Source organism: Rhinoderma darwinii, chromosome 1, assembly GCF_050947455.1.
Source record: "Rhinoderma darwinii isolate aRhiDar2 chromosome 1, aRhiDar2.hap1, whole genome shotgun sequence".
In the NCBI taxonomy this organism is placed as follows: Eukaryota; Metazoa; Chordata; class Amphibia; order Anura; family Rhinodermatidae; genus Rhinoderma; species Rhinoderma darwinii.
In genome coordinates, this window is record NC_134687.1 from 531,832,435 (window position 1) to 531,856,617 (window position 24,183).

General features: G+C 42.1%; 1 protein-coding gene across 1 annotated transcript in view; it reads right to left on the bottom strand.

Annotated features, from left to right (window-relative positions):
* Positions 1-264: 264 nt before the first annotated feature.
* Positions 265-24,183, bottom strand: part of LNPEP (leucyl and cystinyl aminopeptidase) — a 129,608-nt gene continuing 105,689 nt past the window's right edge. Inside the window, exons 13-18 of the mRNA XM_075837093.1 lie at positions 11,601-11,757; positions 10,400-10,578; positions 7,684-7,845; positions 4,643-4,783; positions 3,645-3,726; positions 265-1,268 (exon numbers count right to left, since the gene is read on the bottom strand). Coding sequence (XP_075693208.1) covers positions 1,140-1,268; positions 3,645-3,726; positions 4,643-4,783; positions 7,684-7,845; positions 10,400-10,578; positions 11,601-11,757 — 850 coding nt within the window. The 3' untranslated portion in view covers positions 265-1,139. The remainder of the gene's footprint in view (positions 1,269-3,644; positions 3,727-4,642; positions 4,784-7,683; positions 7,846-10,399; positions 10,579-11,600; positions 11,758-24,183) is intronic.

Sequence of the window (24,183 nt, forward strand, 5' to 3'; positions counted from 1 at the left end):
AAACACAAAAGCAAGTAAAAATGGACTCATTAGGGTTCCATTGGGAAGAGTTGATCTGACAGTATGAGTTATATGGCATTAAAACTGTTCCACACATGTGAATGAGGACTTGCGTGCTAGAACAGACAAAACAATAGACACAAAGCCCATAGGTTACTTAGTGGAGGCTGCTCCTGACCTGTGCTGGCTATAGCGAGTATCGAACTATCCAATGATGAATGAAATAGCGCAACCCACATTTCAAATAAAATAAAAGCTGCCATATTGCTATTTGAAAGGTTATTTATTAATAAACAGGTTTGTAGAGATTTTCCCTTCGTTGACCTTGTTACATATTGCAGCACTTCTTCCATAGTGAGTGATATCATACAAGTAGTGGGGACTTATTCAATTATCATGTACATTATGTCAGGTCAAGAGAGTGCAAAGTCAGAGGACACAAGCCTGGTATAAAACATAATGCATCTCAGCAGACAGTCATTTCTATTGTCTACTACTAGTCTGAGAATTTCACATTCTCTATTGTACATTTTTATCTGCCAACTTATATGACCACTCTGTATAAAAAAAAAAAAAAAGATCATCATTACAGCCTTACATTTTTTTCACAAGCTAAATGCAAAACCTGAGGGGGGGAAGGCAGCTAGACAACGTATTATTAGTATTTTCTAAACAAAAGTTTATCCAGTGTTAAAATATAACAAACAATAATATAAGTTACTGTCCTATAAGTAACAAATCCCATTCTCCATTGTGAATATGGCTGTATTCATTATGTACAGAGTCTAGAAATCCCCATTCCCACAGAAGTTGTGCTGTTGACACACACCCCATAGAACTTCCAAGCCAACTTTTTAACTGGTTGGTTAAGCACAGTGGTCATAGACATTCCTTTACCATGGAAGCCACTCTTGGCACAATGTGGTACAGGGTAGCAACCTTGTGATAGTCAAAACTGTGTAATAAATACAGTCTCCCTCCATACGAGCAGTCATTCATACTAAAAGATTTTTTTTTTGTTTTTACCCTGAGCTATCAAGAACCCTCCAGTAGTCCACACAATATTGCAAAATGCGTGATACGGTCTGTGCTTTAATGGCCTGTAAGCGCGTCACCCGACACACATTTTTCTGGGTGAACTAAAGCCAGGCAAGGTTGTCATGGTTTTTGTTAATCCACTGGATGTTCAGTTTGATGGCTTCAATGGCCTCTTTCACGCACCACATTTCTCTGCTTTTGCCTTTTGTAGAATTGAAGAAACTGATCACCTATAATAAAAAAAAAAGAAAACATATGAATGTATCAAATGTCCAACAATAGTGTAAGCCTAAAAAACCAGCAGCATTTAAAAGTAATTTTTAATAGCTTAAGGCCTGATTCACATTGCCTTTTAGGCCTACGTTTAGCATGTGTGTCAGGAAAACTCTGGACGTACACACTACACGTGTCCACAGGGCTCCGTTAGCCTGACAGAGGCCAAAAGAGTGTCTTTTTGGCCCGTCGAGCTGGTATACGTCCATATACCTCTTTTTGGGCAGATGAAATAACATAGTAGACTGCACTATTCTATCCCGACGTGTCCCTCAAAAAAAAAAATGTATACACGCAGTACATTTTTATTTTTTTTTTAACATGGGAGCCTATGTGTGACGGATGCCACTGTACGGCATCCGTCAGAGGTATACGTTACACCTATATTTCGGGAGTTTCTCCAGGGCCAGAAGTCCCTGGGAAGAGCATCAGACAGCGCTCGGCCTGGGATTGCAGGCCTGGGGAAGCCCCTAATATCACTGTCCATAAATGGACAGTGATGTCAGGGACTTTCAACTACGAAGTCCCCGACAAGAGCTTCGTTTACGCTCTGGCCCGGGACAGTAGTAGCCCCGGACATCACTGTCCATATATGACATCAGGGACTCCTCCAGGTGTGGAATCCCTGCCCAGAGCTTTGCCAACGCTCTGGCCGGGTATTCGGACATCTCAAAGTTCCTGACATCACTGTCTGTATATGGACAGTGACGTCAGGGGCTCCTCCAGAACCTGAATCTACAGCATTGCCGATGCTGTGATGTCAGCAGCTTCCCCAGGTAAAGCGCTTCATGTAGTGCTCTGACCAGGGAGTACGGGACGTATCCCACTGTGTGCCTATACAGTGAGATACGTCGCTGGTATATCCTGGGACAATGGATTTTTGGGACAAGTCATGTTAAACAAGTACATACAAAGGTTCAACATACAAAAATCCCAAAAGAAGCGTGGTATACACCACCCGACCAACACGGGGTGTACTACTTAAAAAATGTTTACATAGAGTTGGCTAGTGACAGCATTTCTGAAAAATTACGGAAGATCTAGAGTAGCATAGTGGTTTATACCCAGTAACTCTGGTGGCTAGGATGATAAAGTATTTCCATTGGCCCAGAATGTTTATGTGGTAATATCGAATATCCCTGGCAACAAAAATATTTATTTCATTTAACGCAATGGCTCACATTTACAAAGACTGATTTTTACGCCAATCTATACGGAAGAGATAGTGTAAGTGATTTGTTCCAATTTGCTGCATTTTCACATGTCAAGCTGGCAGAAAATCAAAGCTACACCTGCTATGAGCAGGCATAAATTTAATACAGAAATATGCAACTTTTTTCATTGCATTTACTTAGTAAATGTGCCCTAAAATACGTCTTCTTGGAGACCACGCCCACTTTTCTTGGTACTTTTGCTGAATGACAAGTCGCAAGTCTGTCGCATTTCGTGTTTGCAACTTTTTTTGTTGCAGTTCATGCGAAAAACTGTTGATAAAGGCTTAGTAAAAATTTGGGTCAATGTCTTCATTGACCCAAATGTCTTCAACTGCTCAGAGGGGGGCCTTCCAGGTACAAGGAAACCACCTAAGTTTGCCCATTCCTTGATGTTAAAATAACATTCAGGAAACATTTGGCAGTGCCTAAAAAAATTATAATTTTGGACCAGAGTGTACATCGAGAACAGTCAGATCACAATCTAGCATTGGTTAAAGAGATTCTCAAAGTAGTAACTGACAGTGCAATCTCACCAAAGGAAATTTTCTTGTGGTAGAGATTGCTAGCGAAATAGCCTTATTGAGTGTGTTTGTCGAATGGCCATGAGGGAGTTGCCAAAGGAGAGCTTATTGAGTGGACAGCATGAAAACACAAACAATATCAACATTTCTAACTAAAATAACAAAAATCAGAGCGGTTGATAAAAAAAAAAAAATCTATTCCATTCAATACAATAGATACAATCTTTTTGTTCTCTCTCTGTTCTCCAATAGATATAGATGGCTAACATTACAGTTCCCATAGTGCTTGTCACCCTGCTGAATGGCAAATGTTCCTAGGAATAGAGAAATATAAAGGATGAGCAACGTATCACTGAATAATTAGGTTCCGGCATCGATGGGAGTGAATACATATTTTGAACAGTGTCTCCAAATATCAGGAATAGGAATAAACTATCTTCTTCCAGCTCTATTTGCTCATTTATACTACCTTCCTTCAGGATCCCTCAATGATAGATATACATTTTTTATTAAACATATAATCCAAGAGCAACAGTAAATTCTCATACAATGCCTGAAATCGCCCTTAGAGAAAAGTATTTAAAGTTAAAGAACTAACCTCATTTAAGTAAACCTCTGTGCCGAAGTGAGTAGTAGTCTTGGTCACAATGGACTGTATGGGGAACGAGCCAGGAAGGAATCTAATAAGAAAATCATTTCACATTATTGGAAAATCTTAAAAGGTGACCAAGAAGGAAAAACCATGAACTAGAATAACTGAAAAATATATGGTAGAATGGTGTTATATATCTAAGAAGCGTCTATATGCATTATAAAGCTGATAAATTAGGGCTTTTTATTATTATTATTATTATTTTTTTACACACTTAGAGAACATTTTATTAGAGTAACAAAAAATGTTACCATCAAATGGACCAAGAATAGAAGGTTGTTAAAGTATCTCTTCCCATGAAAAGGACTGACAGATTGATGTAGCTTTCTCTGTGACCGGTGTGTCTATGGCTATTCTTAGTTGGTAGAACAGTTAGATTAAAGGGTTGTTACCACGGGATATGCCATAAATGTCTGATAGATGTGTGTCCCAGTTCTAGGATCCGCACCTATAAATCAGGAACGGTCACCTTAGCCCTATCCCGCATAGTGACGCGGCCGCATCAAGGTGGGGAATGAATAAAGAGGGGCCGTGCGGCTTTGTCCATTGATTCCTATGGGAGTCACGGATACAACAGACCCACGAAATAGATTCGGGTTCCAAAGCTGAGACGCACATCAGACATTTATAGTGTATCCCGTGGATATGCCATAAATGTCTAAGGTGGGAATAACACTGTAATTTTGTCTGGTTTATAAACAAGTCTCTGCCATAAAAACGAGTTACTTGACCCCTGGCTATCGATATCCAGGAACGTTAACTTCAGCCGGACTAATCAACATGTCTGCAAGGCCTTTATATGTCCTGTACAGCTGGCACAGTTCAATGAATGGACCACTGTGGGTCTACCCTCTGCTATGAGGAATGCCATAATATAATGTATCATTACAATTATGCAGCAACTATTTAGATACAATCTTTGCAACAGACTCATTCATACTTACTTCTGAGTAATTTCATCCCAGTTTTGCTTTACAAAATTCCAAGCCAGCAGAAACCCAGGAACGTTCTTACTAATAAAATGGATAACGATGGGAAAGTCCTGTGATCTTATACCTTCTCCATGAAGACTGGCTGACATCAACCTGGCGTACAGGACAAGTTACATGGAGTTATACGATAAAGTAATAAAATCATCTAATACATAGTTTATACATTTAGAGGCAAAGTGTATTCTACAACGTCATTGTCTATCAATAAAAAAGTCTATTATATAACTCGCATGATATTTACTCAAATAAATATTTTGGGACGCAGAATCGATGGCAGATTCTGTTCTGCTACATCTGTACATAGGCTGAAATAATAGGGATTTAGATTTAGTGATTTGATAAAGTGCTTTTATTAGCTGGAGGAGAAATCTGAACATGGAGAATGGAAGTCACAGTGAAACTCACAGAGATGTCCTTACAGCAGGTCGACAAATATAGTTTTTTAGTTCGGTCTATAGACTGCTTATTGCCTCTGGCTGCAGGGAAGTGAATCGGCCACTTAAAGCATATTATGGAAAGGGATAGGATGCAACTCCCTATTATTTAAGTCCATTCTAATTTCAGATTTTTTTATTTATTTCTGATTGATACTTTTCTCCTTATTACTGCCCATAGGGAGAAAGTGTCAATCCGGGTCCGGAGGGCAGGGGAGGGTGAATATGTGAAATCAGACAGGGCAGCATAAACATATTCACCCTCCCCTGCCCTCCGGACCCGGATTGACACTTTCTCCCTATGGGCAGTAATAAGGAGAAAAGTATCAATCAGAAATAAAAAAAAAAGTTGTACCTACTCCGCACAGACTCTGACATTGAAAAAGTGGCATCATTTTAGCCAGTGAGAACGGTAATGGCAGTGATGAATGTAGTGACAGATTTATCAAAATAGGCACAGGAAGTCATAAATTTGTTAACACAAATACAAATAAATGAGCGAGCTATAACTTGGACATTGGCTCGTATGATACCCCTTTATAATACAGGAAATTGTCTCCAGTTACAAAAGGTTACAATGATTGTACAATGGGCTTAGGCCCACTCCCCCCAATGGGTCCCATAGCAGCCTCTACATTATGTACACCCTTGAACAGAGGTAGGCAATAAAAAAAATTTGATTAAAAAAACAAAAAAGAAAAAACACAAGAGAAATTATTATAATTATTATTTTTTTTTTAACCATGCTACAAGTATCAATTAAAATTTTAAAGGAAGGGACTACACAGAGTATAATTAACCTTGCAGTATTAATGATACAACAGTGCTGCATATAAAAGCTTTCTGCACTATAAGACATTCCTTGGGATGAAGACAACAACTTGAAAGATGACATCATTAATATCCTACAAATTGCATAACATCTGGTCTTCATTGTGCTTAACAGGGGAAATATTTACACTATAGAAATGTAATGAAGTCCAATTGATACTCTTTGGCCCTGCTCACACAGAGTTTTTTGCAGGCAGAAAAAAAATCTGCCTCAGAATTCCTTAGTTTTTCGCCCATGGCCACTGAAGTTAATGCAAGGGCCGCAAGCAAAAAACGCAGTGAAAAATGCTCAGAAACTAGCGCAGTGGCAAGAAAGGATATACCGCATCTTATTCCCTAGAGCGGCCGAAAACAAAAGCGGGAAAAAATGCGTCTGCCTCCCATTGAAGTCAATGGGGGGGGCAATTTCAGACATTTTTTGGTGCTGATTCAGATGCGGCTTCCGTGTCAAAATCAGCGCCAAATAACTCTGTATGAACTGACCCAAACAAGAGTCACTTTATGCGTCTTACCCAACTCGTAGTGGTCTATTTATTTATCTTCAAGCTGCTCTTTTTTTATTTTTTATTTATTTCATCCCCTGCTCTTTTTTACGAAACAATATTTTGTTGTACAATTATTTTCAATAAAACGAGTAAAAAACTAAAAGATAATGTGCCCCCTACTGTTCACATTTTACAAATAAAATATAATAAAAATAATGACAACTTTTAAAAATAAGAAATATAGATTAATGTGATCTACAGCTAAGGATAAAGTTGAAAATATTATAAAATCTAAAAAGTAAATAAAATAAACATTATTAAGGCCTCATGCACACTTCCATCACTATTTTCACGGCCGTTTCTCACGGATCCGTCTGTCCATTATGGTATCCATGTCCGTTCCATGTTTTAGTTTCAAACGGACGTAGTGCTTCAGATTGGCTTACGTATTTCCGTTAAAAAAAATGGAAGGTATTGAACTTTATTTGAACTTGTCACATGTCCCAGTCTGTGAACTTTAGCAAGCCCTGCCATTGCTAGAGCAACGGATCCGTCAAAAACGGACGGCACACGGAAGCTTTCCGTGTGCCATCTATTTTTTTGACGGACCCATTGATTTCTATGGACCCCACGGTCACGGAGTCACCGACCAAAGTAGGACATGCTCTACTTTTGATGGAACAGAACAACAGATCCGTCAAAATAACGGAAGTGTGCATGGGCCCATTAAAATGAATGGGCTCAGGGTGTTATCAGTGAAAAACGGATAGCACCCTGAAGGAAAAAATTGAAGTGGGCATGAGGCCTAAGTGTTCCCTGTTTTATTTATTTTCTTTTAACTGCTAATGTCTTATTTATGTGATAGCTTCTTGTTCTCTGAAAAACTCTTCAATAAAAACTTATTATTTAAATAAAATCCAAAATGAAGAGGCAGCACTCCATAGCCTGCCTGGGGTGAATGAACACACCACTTTTTTTCACCAATTTCCTTGGAGTGCTGCCTCTTCATTCTTTTGGGATTTCATTAACAAGGGTTCCTAGCCTCAACCTAGGAGGCCTGCACCCACTGCTGTCGCTGTGCTGCTTTATTCTTTTTCGCATTATATATATATATATATATATATATATATATATATATATATATATATACACACACATACATATAAATACAGGTGATTCAAAATAAACATGACTATATTTATTACTATGAAAATATACATGAAGGCATTAGTAAAATACATACCACTGTAATTTTTTGCCATTGTCTGTGCTGGCAAGTCCTTCCAGCATTTTGATCTTTTCTGCTTCAGACAGTGATGCAGAATACATACTGTACAGATACTCCCATCCATTATCTGTGTGGGCTCCGACTTTAAATACAACTTTCTTGACAGCTGTCGGGAGACTAAAGAGACAAACATGATCACTGCATTTGAGATTGTAGAATATAAGATGAACAGTCTGTGATGAAAACAAATACAAAGCCTTATGTTTACAGTCCACAGCATCAGATATAAATAGAAATAACAATTTATTCTTTCTTTGAGAGAAGGATTGTCCAGGACTAGAAAAACATGGCTGCTTTCTTCCAGAAACCCTGCGACACCTGCTCATGGGCTGTGTCTGGTATTGCAGCTCAGCTACGTTGAATTGCTTGAGGTTTAGCTGCAATACCACACACAACCTGGGGACAGATGTGGTGATATTTTGTCTGCTCTAGTGGCCAGTGTGAAAACTGGAATATTTCATAAATGTCTGACAGATGCAGGTCCCAGCTCATGAACGCGGCTCTCTCCACTCTGTTCTATGTGAGTTACGGAAACAGGCAGGCTCGGCTGTTTCCGTAACGCTTATAAAAGTGAATGGAGAAAGCTGCATGGTCACTTCTCCATTCATTCTACACCTCATAAGGCAGGACAGGGGTCAGGTGATGTTCCGGCGATAGGTGCGGGTCCCAGTCCTGGGTCCTGCATCTATCAGACATTTATTACCATGTACCAGTTTTCACACCGGCCACAAGAGCAGACACAATGTCCCCACATCTGTCCTCAGGTTGTGTGTGGTATTGCAGCTCAGCCCCAATCACTTCAATGGAGCGGAGCTGCAATACCATATGCATGGACACCTGTGAACAACACGGATTCTCCCATGGTGGAGCTAGCTTCACAGCCTCTGACGATGTCCAATCAGAACAAGGCAACTTCAGACTGGCCAGGCACCGTGTGATCTCGCCACAGCAACCTTATTTCGCGAGACCACCCTGCACTTTAGAGTGGGTCTTAAGCTGCCTCACGCTGACTGGACAGTGTCAGAGGCTGTGAAGCTAGCTATACCTCGGGAGAGACAGTGTTGTTCACACCTTGTTGGCTAACTACAGGGAATTAGAATATAGGTCACCGACACAATAGGGGGCCATATTTCATCAACGGGAGAGCCCAGAAAAAGAAAAACTGTGCAGGAATCAGGGGGTACAGCGGGTGATAGGTCCTCTTTAAGCTATTGATCGATTTTGTCTGACTCCTAACATTTGAATAATTTACATAAGATTCTAAAATATGACAAAAACCTTAGCATGCATTCTGTATTTATATAAATGTAGTGTGCAGCACTATTTTTGTCATCATAAATATCGGAACTCCAATGGAAACCTAACAGATGCCATTATTAGTTAATGGGATGCGTTAGGATTGGTCAGGATCTGAAAACAGCATGAAGCCAGTGTGAAAAGAGCCTTACATCACGCTTTTAAAGTTACAATCTGAACCTAGAAATGAATGAAATAAAAAACAGATAATAATCACTTTGCCTATTTGTCAGTCTGCAGGGGCTCCTGAAAGCTCCTTAAAACAAACAACCTTGTAAAAATCTAGCAGACAAAAACCTTTACACCTTGACTTTTTCATATTTCAGCGGATGTGCATCCTTTAAAGAGAATGGGACTGAACTGCAATACCTGGTCCAGCCAACGATCCGCATCATGTGCCACTGTGCGTGGATAAAGATTACAGGGGACAGTGACCCTGGGAGTTGCTGATCGTTGGAGTTTCAAGGGGTCAGACTTAAAAAGTGTAAGGTAAGGAAAACCCCATGAAGGAATGTATATAACATTTCTTTCATTCTTTACATCCTTCTTTAAATATTTCCTATTTTATAAAACACTAATTTTCTTATGTGTGAGGAAGTGTTCATGGGACTTCTGACATAATAATGTTACCTTCCCCAAAACAGACAAAATATTTTACCTTGGAGAAATATTTTTTTTTTACTCTATTTTATTCTATTTTTAAACTAAGGGATTGCACATTTGTGTTTAATATCAAAATCAGAACGTTTACGGATCTTTACAAGCTAAATATTTACAGTAGCTCCTTCTCATAAAGAAGTCTGATCCCACAAATATGGAAAAAAACAAAAGGGCTATGAAGTCTCACAAACCAGTTGACTCTTACCCATCCCCACTCTACCATAGTCGCTTCTTCCTCCCGCCCGCTGCAGCAAATGAGCTCTATATTTGCCTGACTGCCATTTATAGGTGCTTGTACCTTGTTTTGGTTTTGTGGTTTACGTGAACAGTTGTGACCCAGCTTACCGGACTACTCTTTGGATTCTCCTTAGTACTGCATCCTTAACCTGTTTGACCTCCGTTACCCGACACCTGACTTGTTTCGACTACACTCACATCTACTCCATGGTACTATGCCTCCATTACTGACCTCTGTTTGACTTCTTACTGGAATCCCCAACTCATTGTTCTAACCTCCCACGGTATGTTCTAAAGTAACTTTCTTTTATTGTCCATAGCAAACATACCGCCAACCCATTCCCATTGTGTCATGTTCCGTTTCCGCTACATGTTCTGCAGGGAATCAATCCTATTTAGCAATTTAATCATATTGTGAGCTCTGTAGAAAAGCAGTCATTTTGTGGCATATTTGCATACAGTAGACTAGAAATCTTACCGTGTTCCATTGTTCCGCCAGTTATTAAACAGCTCAGTAGCACTGTGAATGCAGTTAATATCGTGATGCACACATGCTAAATCCAATAGTAATGATCTTAGTTTCTGTTCAGACAATTTTCCGTCATCGGTCCACTGCTGCTCATTAATTTGGTGACTTAAAAGGTCAAAGACACGTGTCTACAATATAACATACAAGTCCGTTAATTTAGCTGTACATATTGAAAAACAAAACAATATTTGAAATCAATAAGGAATAGAGAAACACATAATATTATTATGATTTAGCAAAATAAAAAAATATCATCAGCCCTTTACTCCACGGGTCAGATTTAGAAGACAAAAATCTATCCAAATAAAATAAGCATAGTAAATACAAGTATCATAGAATATCATAGAAATGAACGACATTAATAATTTCTGTTTCTATCATTGTAGTGTATCTATTAAAGCATACCTACTGTTTTAGTAGCATTTAGGCCCAGTTCACAGAGTATTTTGGTGCTGATTTTTATGCGGAAACTGCCTCCTATTGATTTCAATGGGAGGCGTAGGCGTTTCTTTCCCTGGGCGGCATTTAGCTGCTAACAGGGAAGAAAATGGCATCTCCTTTCTTGCCGAAGTTACGCCTCTGACCTCCCATTGACCTTCAGGACGCAGCGTTTTTTTGACCGTGTTTCTCAAAGGCCGCGGGTGAAATATGCCACAGCAAAAAAGCGCAGGCAGGTCAAAATATGCCTCAAAATTACAGATTTTTTTCTGCCTGCAAAATACGCTGTGTGAACTAGGCCTTAAAATGCTGTCTGGTTTATTTTGAGTTAATAGTGGAGAGTCAATCATTAGAAACCTACATTAAGTAGCTGAAGCGAAAAGCTGCTGTAAAGAGCATCTCTCTCTCGCTCTCTGGAGGACTTGGCACATCGTGTATTACACAAACAGCACATTAATTTAAATGGGCACCATGTAATGCATTTTTTTCCCCAGTGTGGGAGTTGCAGGGGAATGAAACACTTGCTGCCAGGTTGCATCTAATACCTGGACGCCTGAGCAGCAGGACACCATGTGATCGGATATTACTGCTGTATTATATGATTTTATAACTTTACCTGAAGGGAAGGTACACCTTAGTTTATCAAAGTATGTGATGGTGGGAGAAAACATAACAGTAAAAGGGAAAAAAAAATAATAAAGTTTACACGCACCTCTAATTGTGATGCTGGATAACTAAAATCCTGTTTAGCTAGAAGACTCTGGATGATTCGGACTTGATGAAGTGCCTGTGTAATGGGGGCAGTGTCCATTTCATTTTTAAGATAGGCAAGGAGGTCAAACGCCTTTGCCAGTGGGACCTTACCAACACTGGTGGAATAAAACAACAATACAATTAATTATCCAGTAAACATATATTCAAATTCATAGCAAAAAATAACAGAATACAAAAGTAATCAAAACTGTAAAACATCCTTCTTCACAGATCAGTAGCTAATCATTGTAACTATCACATGCAGAGTATTGGAATCAGATTGGATGCTATGAGGAGCCATGGCTGCAGAGAAGTGCATGACATGAACCCTTCCCAGCTATGATGAGTGGTTAAAAGGGAATATTCGGGGCATGGCGAGCACGGTCAACGAGATGGACGCATGAACAGAGAGCTCCATGAGAAATAGGGATAATTGGTTAAAATCCACAACGATCTACACTTTTCACAAGCTTATTCTGCAAGGAAATTGACTTTTGATCGAAAGGGATCACTCCCAAAGGATTATTGCTGCATATCCCAGTCTTTTTGACTGACGAAGCGAGGAGGCTCTGTCATCGAGGTCCCCCGCCCGGCCTAATTGCTCTCTCCAGCTTGCCTGCCCTCCTCCGGATGCTTCAACTTACCGGTGAGTGCACTGGCTAGATAACTTGGCGGTACTCCGACTCTTCTTCCTCACGTAACTCTATGAGAACTGCTGACGAGAGTCGATTGGGCATTCAGGCATGAGCCACCGCTTAAATTTCCGAGATCGCTTGAAAGGTCGCATATGACTTACTTGCCTCCTACCGCTTCGGATTGTTGGGAAGTAACCCACGTCCCGACACCTCTCTTACTCCTGATTTCTTCTACCTCGGAGAATACGAGGGCGAGTCAGACATTGAAGCCTTAGTATATTACTGAGCAGCGGCCTGGATTGGGGAGAGTGAGATCTGGTGCGTCATAACCATCCCAACGCTCTAAAGGACGCTCCATTTCATTGCTGACCCCTTGATCGAGGTCATATCTGCTTGTCACCTAGATCATTGGACACAACACTACGAAAATAAATTCTCTTCTCCCTGGATGGTGGATTTTATGGCCCCATTAGAATATAGTGAATTAGAGGGAGTGAGGACGTAGCTTTTACGACTGATAGCTGTGATTTGACTCAATCTAACCATGGTGAAGGGAAACAAACAAGACCGTTGTGGTACGCCAAAACAGAAGAAAAAAAGCGCACTCAGACACTGATAAATTTCTCAAAAAAGGGTCGCCGTCTCCAAAAAGGGATTCCATTAAAGCTGCGTCTATTCAACCTTTCCAAACAGATTAAATGGATTCCTCAGGTGAAAGTTCAGGAGAAGAGTGTTCAAGAGGAGCTACTTCTTCAATACATCTTTCACAAAATACTATGCAAAAAATCATTGAAAATGCACTAAAACCAGTTTTGAAGGAATTGCTGGACATTAAGCATAAAATGTGACAAATTCAAAGCAGAGTGGAACAATTGGAAGAGACTCAAACATCTTTGATACGGTTTGGAAAATCCACCAAATCCGCCTTTGGAAACTGCCAGGCTCACTTAAACAAATTATCATACGTGGAAGACCAAGATAACAGAGGAAGAAGAAACAATCTGCGTTTGCGTGGTATTCCAGAGTCTATTGCTCTTCCTGATATTATGGGAACTACTTGTGAGATATTGAAAGCGTTATTGCCTGCTGACAATGCGGACACCTTGGCCATAGAACGGGCTCATCGGGCACTAAGACCAAAGCCAAAAGACGGAGAGCCTCCTCGAGATATCAGATGTCGCAATATGAATTCCATTCAACGAGATATAGTACTCAAGAAAGCCAGAGAAACGCCAGAGTTTTCATATGATGGCAATCGCATCCTTATAGTTCAAGAAATCTCTCCTGTTACTATGAATAAATGCAGACAGCTGAAGCCTCTTACAGATGCACTGAGGACCAAAAATATGCTATACTGCCGGTTATTTCCTTTTGGGATTTCATTTTCACTAAACTGCTCATTGAAAGTAAATCAGAAGACCAGATAATTTCGTACCCCTATATGAGGAAATTGGACTTGATCCACAATACCCTTTTATCATGGCTTCAGATTAAAGATGTTGCGCCTCTCCAGGATCCACTTCAGAATGTTTCTCGTACACCAGCTAAAGACAAGACCAGCCGTAAGAGGCTTTCAACCTAATTGGATTTCCATCCAGACGATACCTAAATAGTGGAGAGACTTGGGAAAACCCCATCGCTTCCTATTCTTATTTTTCAACATGATATCAATCACAACACCTCACATCGAAAAAGAGGCGTATCTATTGCAATTAAGAAATCCATTCCGTTCACTTTGATTTCACAACTATCTGATCCAGAAGGGAGGTTACTATTTTTAAAAGGCCTCAGAGGGTACACTAGTCACAATTGTAGGCATATATACGCCCTATACCCAACAAATATCTTGGATCAAAGACACTATGGCACAATTAAAACTCTTCCAGTCTGGGATATGTATTATGGGAGGTGATTTTGGAACCATTCTTAGATTCTTCTAAAGGTCATTCACAACAGTCCTACAGGAGGTCCGAGAGCCCTACATAGAACATTTTCAGATATGCTTTTTAGGGACGTCTGGAGATCCTTTTTTTTCTGTCAGGAAGAGAGGACACTTATTATTCGGCTCCCCATAAGTCCTATAAGAGGATAGATTATTTGTTTGTTCAGGCATCTCATTTTCCTCGTTACAATTGTGTCCATAGGACAGATTGTAGTTTCTCATCATGCGCCGGTCACTATGTCATTTGGTATTACATCTCTACCAAAAAAAGTCATACAATTGGGAGACTTAATGATACACTCTTGAAATTAGATGGTCATAAAAAAACGTATAGCCAGCTCAATTGTTAGCTATTTTGAGGAAAATGTTGACTCTGAAATATCCGTTGCGACAATATGGGAGGCGCACAAGGCGGTTATACGGGGAGAACTTATTTCATTAGGGTCAAGGGTAAAGAAATTGAATAGCAGAGAAGTAGATGATATTTTGAACAAGATATTGCAACTTGAAGGTCAACATAAAAAATCCCGGACGAAGGTTCTGGCTGATCTGACCATACTGAGGGAATAGTTAAAGTGGAGCTAAACGTTTGACAAACTTCTGACATGTCATAGTGACATGTCAGAAGTTTGGAATGGTGGGGGTCCGAGCACTGAGACTCCCAAATCGCTAGAACGAATCAGCTGAATCGCTCGTGTGAGCTCTCAGCTACTTAGTGTCTGTTCAGCTTTTTCCGGAAAGCCGATGTATCGGATTACGGGCTCATAGACTTTCTATTGTCCGTACACGATACATTTATTTCTGGAAAAAGCCGAGCAGATTATATTTTTGCTATATTGATGCTGTCCTCAAGTTTTGTACACTAGTTATCTGTCTGGATGGGATTTCTGGACATGGAATTTGCATCTCTTTCTCAAAATTGAAGTGGAAAGAATCTAATAAAAACGAGTGCTGTGGAATATTTTCTACAATGTCTCTATGACATGTCAGAAGTTTGACAAACGTTTAGCTATACTTTAAAACAAATATTGAACCTTAAGGCTACCAAGGCTTACTTGTACGCTCAACATGCTATGTATGTGCATGGTAATAGAGAGTCCAAGATTATGGCTCTTCTAGTGAAAAAAAAGAAGGGAACAATTGCACATAAAATCTATCAGGTCAGACTAAGGGGTTTTACTAACGAAACTACGGATATTGCAGTCCAATTTAAACAATACTATGAATCCCAATATAACCTTAAAAATCAGGATTCAGGTGAGACCTCTGTTCACAAAGAAATGTTGATACAGGACTTTTTAAATGATCTTCATTTGCCTACTCTCAATAGCATCCAGAAAGAGTCTCAGTCTCGTCCATTTTCAATATTAGAACTAGAGAAGGCACTAACAAATACAGATGTAGCCTAATTTACCTTGACTTTTAATGCATTAAGTAAACAATAACTAGATCTCTTATCTTGGCTTTTTCAATGACTTTTCAATGGCTTTTGTTGTGTGATATTGTCACGGTCTGTGGGTATGTGGACCCACTAGGCCGCACCGCCGTAGCGAGGAGGCAGCTGGCCAAGCAACAGAGCACTCAATCAATACAAAGTCCCCCTCTAGGGTACCTGAATAGTCCAGACAGTGACCGAGGCTTAGCATGGATGGAGGTGGGTGCAGCAGGTTACACCAGACGTGGCAGATGACAGCAGGTTGCACCAGACGTGGTGGATACCACTGGACGTGGCAGATGACATCAGGTGCAGTAGGACATGACTAACACCTAACAGGCTCAGAAACAAGGACACAGCACGGGATACAGGTAGCAGGGCATGGGAAACCACGGGAACAGGATAACACTAAGGGACCATTTGCAAGACTGACATGGGAATACTAAGAATGCTCAGGCAATGAGAAAAGGGGCAGGGCCCTTCTTATAGTCCAGGGAATCATGGGCAAATTGATGATGATAATTCCCATGTGCGCGCTGGCCCTTGAAGGCCGGGCACGAGCGTGTGCGCGCACCCTACAGGACATAGCGGACAAGAACGGAAGTGAGCGCTGGTGTCTCCTGGGAAGGAGATGCGAGCCAGCGCTCACAAATCCATGGCTGCGGCTGCCGGGGGTGAGTAAACCGGACAATCCGCGGCCATGGACGCTACAATATCCCCACTCTTATGCCCCCTCTTCTTGGGGCCAGAGTGAGAGAGGTACTTCTTAATGAGAGCAGAGGCACAGAGGTTCTCTTCCAGCTCCCAGGACCTCTCCTCAGGACCAAACCCTCCCCAGTCCACCAAATAAAAAGTCCTTCCTCCTACCCTTTTGCAGTCCAGGATCTCCCTCACCTGAAACACATCAGATGTACCGCTGGGAGCAACTGCGGGCCTGGGAGTCTTACTGTAGCGGTTAAGGACCACTGGTTTCAGGAGGGATACATGAAAGGAGTCGGGGATTCTGAGGGTAGGAGGCAGCCGAAGCTTATAAGAGACAGGGTTTATCTGTTGTAGTATCTGAAAAGGTCAGAGGAACCTGGGAGAAAACTTGTATGAAGGCACCTTTAAACAAATATTCCACGAGGACAACCTGACTATGGTACCTGGAAGATACGGAGGCGGCTCTCTTTTTATATCCGCTTTTCGCTTCATGCGATCGACTGCTAGCAAAATAGAGGACCGGGTCTGTTGCCAGATTTGGAGAAAGTCCCCAAATGCAGAGTGAGCAGCGGGTACCCGAGATGTAGCCGGCACAGCAAGAGGGACCCTAGGATGTTGACTGTATACAATGTAGAATGGTGTGGAAGTTGTGGACTCACTTGTGTGGTTGTTATACAAGAATTCGGCCCATGGAAGAAGCTGTACCCAGTTATCATGCTGCATGGCGATGAAGTGGCGGAGATAATTTTCCATGATCTGGTTAATCCAATCTCACATCAAGGAGTTTACAGAGGGCTCTCCGGAATTTTGAAGTAAATTGAACCCCCCCGATCAGACATGATGTGAAGGGGCAAGCCATGCAAGAGGAAGACGTGCTGAATGAAGAGACTCGCCAGTCGGGGAGCAGAAGGTAGGCCGGTCAGCGGGATAAAATATGCCATCTTCGAGAACCGGTCCACCACCACCCAAACAGTGTTGCATCCTGCTGAGGGAGGAAGGTATGTGACAAAGTCCATCGCAATGTGCTGCAAGGTGACATTGGGTACAGGCAAAGGTTCGAGCAGGCTGGCAGGCTTGGAGTGAGCAACATTGTTAGAAGCACACACTGTGCAGGAAGAGACAAAATCTTTAGGTAGTGTGGGCCACCAGAAATGATGAGCAATCAGTTCTCGGTTTTTACGAACACCAGCGTGCCCAGTCAGTTTAGAGCAGTGTCCCCAGCTGAGAATTCTTCTGTCTGCCAACCGAACAAAATTCCTCCCCGGAGGGTTGTCTCTCCAACCAATCCTAGCAACTGGGGTCTCTCTAGCCTCTGAGGACACAAAGGCACAACATGTCCTCCGAGGCTGCAATACAGATAAAGTCCTGAAGTGCATCTGCATTGTCTCTCCTGGGTAGACAATTTGGCCCGGTCCCTCTGCATAAACTCCTCTGGTGGGATGACTGAAGAGGACAGTAGGGATTGCTGGAAAGTAGAAGCCAGCCTAGGAAATCCTCTCTCCTGGAGCACCTCTTGGGAACGCTCCCAGATCATGTCAACCCAGGTGGCTAGTAGGAGGAGATCGTCCAGGGTAGGTGGCAGATCGCGAGTGGCCAGCTCGTCTTTAATCCCAGAAGACAGTCCCTGCCAGAATTTGGCCACCTAGGCCTCGTTGTTCCAGGTTAGTTCAGCAGCCAGGGTACGAGACTGAATGGCATAATCACCCACGGAGAGGTCTCCCTGGTGTAGAGTCAGCAGGGATGCAGCAGCAGAAGAAACTCTCCCAGGTTCTTCAAATATCGAATGGAAAGTCCGTAAAAAGCACTGCAAGTCCCGAGTCACTTGACCCTGATGTTCCCACAGAGGATTTGCCCATGCCAGGGCTTTGCCAGTAAGGAGAAAGATTATGAATGCGATCCTAGCTTCATCAGACGAGAAGGCCCTGGCATGTAGTCTGAAGTGGATCTGGCACGGATTCAGAAATCCCCTGCAGGACCTCGTGTTTCAGTTATAACGAGGTCGTCGAGTCTGGAAGCATAGGAGACCGGCACTGGTACAGACAGGAGGTGTAGCAGGTGGAACAGCAGGAATAGGTGACGACTGTGGCTTGAGCAACCAGCCGATGTGCCATGGCGTTCACCGACAGGAGGAGATGGTCTTGCCGTGACTGATGGTCTTGCATCTCTGCCAGCATGGCTTGTATCGTCAAGGTCTCAGGTTGACCAGCGGGGTCCATGGCCTGAGCGTACTGTCACAGTCTGTGGGTATGTGGAACCACTAGGCCTCACCCCCGTAGCGGGGAGGCAGCTGGCCAAGCAATAGAGCAACCAACCAATACAAAGTCCCGCACTAGGGTACCAGAATAGTCCAGACAGTGGCCGAGGCTTAGCAGGGATGGAGGTGGGTGCAGCAGGTTACGCCAAACGTGACGGATGACAGCAGGTTGTGCCAGACATGGCGGATAACACTGGATGTGGTAGATGATGACAGCAGGTGTAGTAGGACACGACTCCAACACTAACAGGCTTAGGGACAAGGACACAGCATGGGATACAGGTACCAGGGCACGGGAAACAACGGGAACAGGATAACACCAAGGGACCATTTGAAATACTGACATGGGAATACGAACAATGCTCAGGCAATGAGCAGGCCCCTTCTTATAGTCCAGGGAATCATGGGCTAATTGATAATGATGATGATTCCCATGCGCGCGTGCCGGCCTTTTAAGGCCGGGCACGAGTGTGCACTTGCACGCTACGGGACACACGGAAGTGAGCGCTGGCGTCTCCTGGGAAGGAGATGCGAGCCAGCGCTCACAGATCCATGGCTGTGGCCGTCAGGGGGGGGGGGGTGAGTAAACCCGACGGTCTGCGGCCATGGACGCTACAGATATCATGCTGCAGCAAGTTATCAGAATCAAGTTAAAGATGGCTACGTCTGTATGCCCCTGGGGTAAAGTCCGGGACTGGACTGTTTGCTACCAGTATACTACAAAACCTTTAAAGATCTCCTCCTTCCTCATATGCTTAATACTTTTAATTTAATAACCACTTCCAAAGGCTTCACTAGACAAACTTTAAAAGCGCATATTACAGTCCTTCCTAAAGAGGGTAGAGATAGCACCCTATGTGGAAATTACCGCCCAATATCGCTTCTCAATCTTGATGCGAAGCTGTATGCCAAGCTTCTTGCAAATAGACTACAACTACTATTACGTGACTTAATGAATCCAGAGCAAGTAGGGTTGGTCACCCGGAGAGAAGGTAGAGACAACACCGTGAAGATACTTCACCTGATACAATATGGTCGACAAGAGGGCCAGGTGTATTTTCTTTTATCTACAGACGCAGAAAAAGCGTTTGATAGAGTGGGACAACATGTTCAGGGTTCTTCAAAAATTTGGTCTGCCTGATTTTGCCATTAAACAGATAATGGTGCTATACACTTGCCCCTCTGGCCGAATCCGAATCAATGGTACTCTCTCACCAAGTTTCAAAATATCTAACGAGACTAGACAGGGTTGTCCTCTGTCCCCTCTCCTGTTTGTCCTCACTAGAGACACTGATAGGGTATGTGCACACGAGAAGTGGCTTTTACGTCTGAAAAGAGACTGTTTTCAGGAGAAAACAGCTGCGTCGTTTCAGACATAAAAGCTCCTCCTCACATTATGAAAGGCGTCTGACGAGAGGCATTGACTTCAATGAAGAACGGCTCAAATTATGTTGCAAAGAAGTGTCCTGCACTTCTTTGCCAAGGCAGTCAATTTACGCGTCGTCGTTTGACAGCTGTCAAACGACGACGCGTAAATGACAGGTCGTCGGCACAGTACGTCGGCAAACCCATTCAAATGAATGGGCAGATGTTTGCCGACGTATTGTAGCCATATTTTCAGGTGGAAATCGAGGCATAATACGCCTCGTTTACGCCTGAAAATAGGTCGTGTGAACCCAGCCATACAATATATTAGACAATACCCTCAGATTTGAGGTGTCAGCATACGGAATTGTTAATACCAAACCGCAGCCTTCGCTGACTACCTGTTAATAATAACCACAAATCCAGACGAATCCTTCCCAATATTATCCAATGTTTTTGAACGCTTTAAGACATTCACTAATTTTAAAATAAACTCGTCCAAATCAGAAGCTCTTAACATCTCCTGCACTAAACACATGGTTTTATTAGCACAAGCTAATTCTCCATTCAATTAGTCGTCAGAGAATATATAAAGTACTTAGGGCTAATCGCCCTCACCTGATTCTTGGCACTCACTTAACTACACGCGCCTAATCGCTAGTATAGATAGGGTAATGATAGACGGGAAGATCCCGTACATTTCATGGATAGGGAGATGTAATCTAATAAAGATGTTAATTATCCCGAATTTGACATAGATGCTCCAGACAATGCTTATATTCATGCCTCAGAGCTTTTTCCAGAGGGTTCACAGTAAACTGCTTAACTATATCTGGCCATAACAAGGGACACCGCTTGGCCTTCAGAACCTTAACACGCCCTAAAAACATGGGAGGTCTTAATCTTTCTAATATTAAAACTTTTTATCAAGCGATCCACTTACGCATGATCAGAGACTGGCATAGAGACTCGCATTACAACATATCTGCCCATTGAGGAAGAAATGAACGACACCTTATTGACACAAAAGTTATTACGGGCCGCTTTCTGTTATCGGGCCGTAGCTCCTGTGAATTTAATTACAAAGGCTTCAATGGAAGTGTGGAAAAAGTTATTCAAACATAAATACATGAGCCCCATTCCTTCTCCACTACTTCAATTGAGCGATTTGATAGGTTTACATGATTCTGACCCCAACACCACTACCGTTATCAAATACAGGCTGAGAGCAAAATCATTTGGCCTCATGCACAAGACCGTAGCCATGTGCACGGCCGTGATCTCCGGGTCGGCCGGCTACGGAGTGACAGCCGCGAGCGGCCCGCAAATCGAGCGTTGTTTTTTGCATTTTTTTTCTACAATGTTCACCTTGCGGTTTAAATTACATATTAACTTTACCGTTGCGGCAATACCATATATGTGTACTTTTATTTATGGTTTACATTTTTACTAAATAAAACCACTTTTTATGGAAAAAAATGGATTTCTTTTTTTACTGTAATTTTCAAGAATAAAGTTTATTTCACATTTATTACTTAGTTTATTAGTCCCACTAGGGGACTTTACTATGCAATCTTTAGATCGCTGCTATAATGCTTTGGTATACTTAGTATACCAGAGCATTATTGCCTGTCAGTGTAAACCTAACAGGCAATCTATTAGGACAAGCCTCTGGCACGTCCTAATAGGCATATGCCCAGGGCAGACCTGGGGGCCATGACACCCCATCTCAAGATTAGAGGAGTTGAGTGATCTGGCCCAAAGAAATCCGGGTAAATATACAAACATTTGGCTTCCTTGGCGCTCTTTTCTTTCCAATCCCATGGGCTATGGTAGTTATGCATCCCCTTAAATACTCTCAAATGGAATATGAGTGTTTAGATTTTAGATTGAACTGGTCATACTACAACACACTGCTCTTCACGAAGACCAGGTTCCGTCCAAGGCCTAGCCGAATTAGTTCCTAAAATGTTGAACATTGACATGCTTGATTCAGGTTTGTCATTTTCTCTATGTAAACAAACTTTAATAAGCCTTCTTCTTTGATGTACTTAGAAAATGGAATGGAATGTCATATGTGATGCTTGAATTGTTCTTACAACAATTTTGCACTGTATTACGATTTGTTGACTAAAATCAATAACAAGATATTGGACAATAAAAGGGGTTAAAGGAAAACAATAGATCATGTAGTTTACGTTGCCTTCCAACGCCTATATCCCACCGCCCTGTGTTATGTGTAGGCCACACTGACGTTTTGTCTATAGTGACATAATCGGTCATAGTCACATGGCCAGGGGCTGAACAGCAACTTTTCCTTTTTGGAAATTGATCATGCATTTTATATCTAAACTAATTGCATAAATGATAAGGTTGAAAAAAAGTCACAGGCCCATCAAGTCCACCTATAATCCTACCATGTTAATACAGAGAAAGGTAAAACCCCCATGAGGTTGATACCAATTGCCTCATTAGGGGAAAAATTACTCCCTGGCAAATATGGCAATCAGAATAAATCCCTGGATCAATGTCCCATCTCTAGAATCTAGTACTCATAGCCTGCAATATTATATTTTTCACGAAAGGCTTCAAGGCCCCTCTTGAACGTGTTCAAAGAATCAACAATCACAACATCCTATGGCAGAGAGTTCCATAGTCTCACTGCTCTTACAGTAAAGAATCCCTGTCTATGATGGAGGTGAAACCTTTTTTTCCTCTAGACATAGAGGATGCCTCTTGTCCTGGTTACAGGCCTAGGTGTAAAAAGATCATTAGAAAGATCTCTGTACTGTCCAATTATATATTTGCCACTAAGCCGTCTCTTTTCTAAACTGAATAAGCCCAAGTTTGATGACATTTCTTGGTACTGCAATCCACCCATTCCCTTAATTACCTTGGTCGCCCTTCTTTGCACCCGTTTAGTTACGCCATGTCTTTCTTATACGCAGGTGCCCAAAATTCTACACAATATTGCAAGATAAAGATGTTTCACCTCATCCTGCAGTAGACTTTCTAAATCTCATAGAGATTTTTATATATATATACATATATATATATATATATATATATATATATATACATACACACACATACACTATATATATATATATATATATATATATATATACATATATATATATATACACACACACACACACACACACACACACACACTAATGTGTATGAGGGTATCCTGATCCTCCCTCTGAAGACTGATGTCGGGGGAAAGAAAGATTGGGGATGCTAAACCTCAACATACCGAGACCTTGTTCCCGTAAAAGATAAGCCGCTGCCACACCCCCCACTATTCCCATCTCCCCATTGAAAAAACACGCACGCTTGGTTGAGACGAGCGAGTATTCGACAGACAGCTATTGTAAATATTTGGGCAGCTTTAGGATTGTATTAAGATGTTAGCAATTTACATTATTGATGATTATTCCCGTTTTTCACTCCTGCAACAGATTTTTTACTACTTTTACATTCCGTCTTAATGTCTAGTGTTTGTCACTTCTTGCAAGGTAGCTAATTTTTATAATAAGCATTTTGTATAAGCCAACATTTTAGAGGGATTTTTCCCAGTTATAATAACAGGTCTATCTAAGCACAAATGTAAAAAACGACAAAAACTTTGCTACACATACACCTTATTAACCCCTTCCCGACATTTGCCGTACATGTACGTCATGGAAAGTACTGACTTCCCGCATCTTGCCGTACATGTACGCCAAATGTTTGGGACCGGCTCAGAAGCTGAGCCGGTCCCATCATCACCGGATCTCAGCTGTATCTTACAGCTGACATCCGACTGTAACGGCGGGGACCGAAATTAGCTTCGATCCCCGCCATTAACCCCTTAAGTGCAGCGCTCAAACGCGATCGCTGCACTTAAGGTGTTTGCAGCTCATCGGAACCCCAGTAATGAAATTGCCGGGGTTCCGGTGGCTGCAATGGCAACCGGAGGCCTAATACTGGCCTCCCGGTCTGCCTAGCACCGAAGCCGGTCAAGATCCGCCCGGCGGCGGAGCCTGATCGGCTTCCGTAGCTGTCGGCAAGATGGCGCCGGGTCAGGAGCTGATCCGGCGTCATCAGCGGTGGAAGTCAGCTGTACTGTACAGCTGACATCCACCTGTAACGGCAGGAACCGGAGCTAGCTCCGATCCCTGCCATTAACCCCTTCGATGCAGCAATCGAAAGCGATTGCTGCAT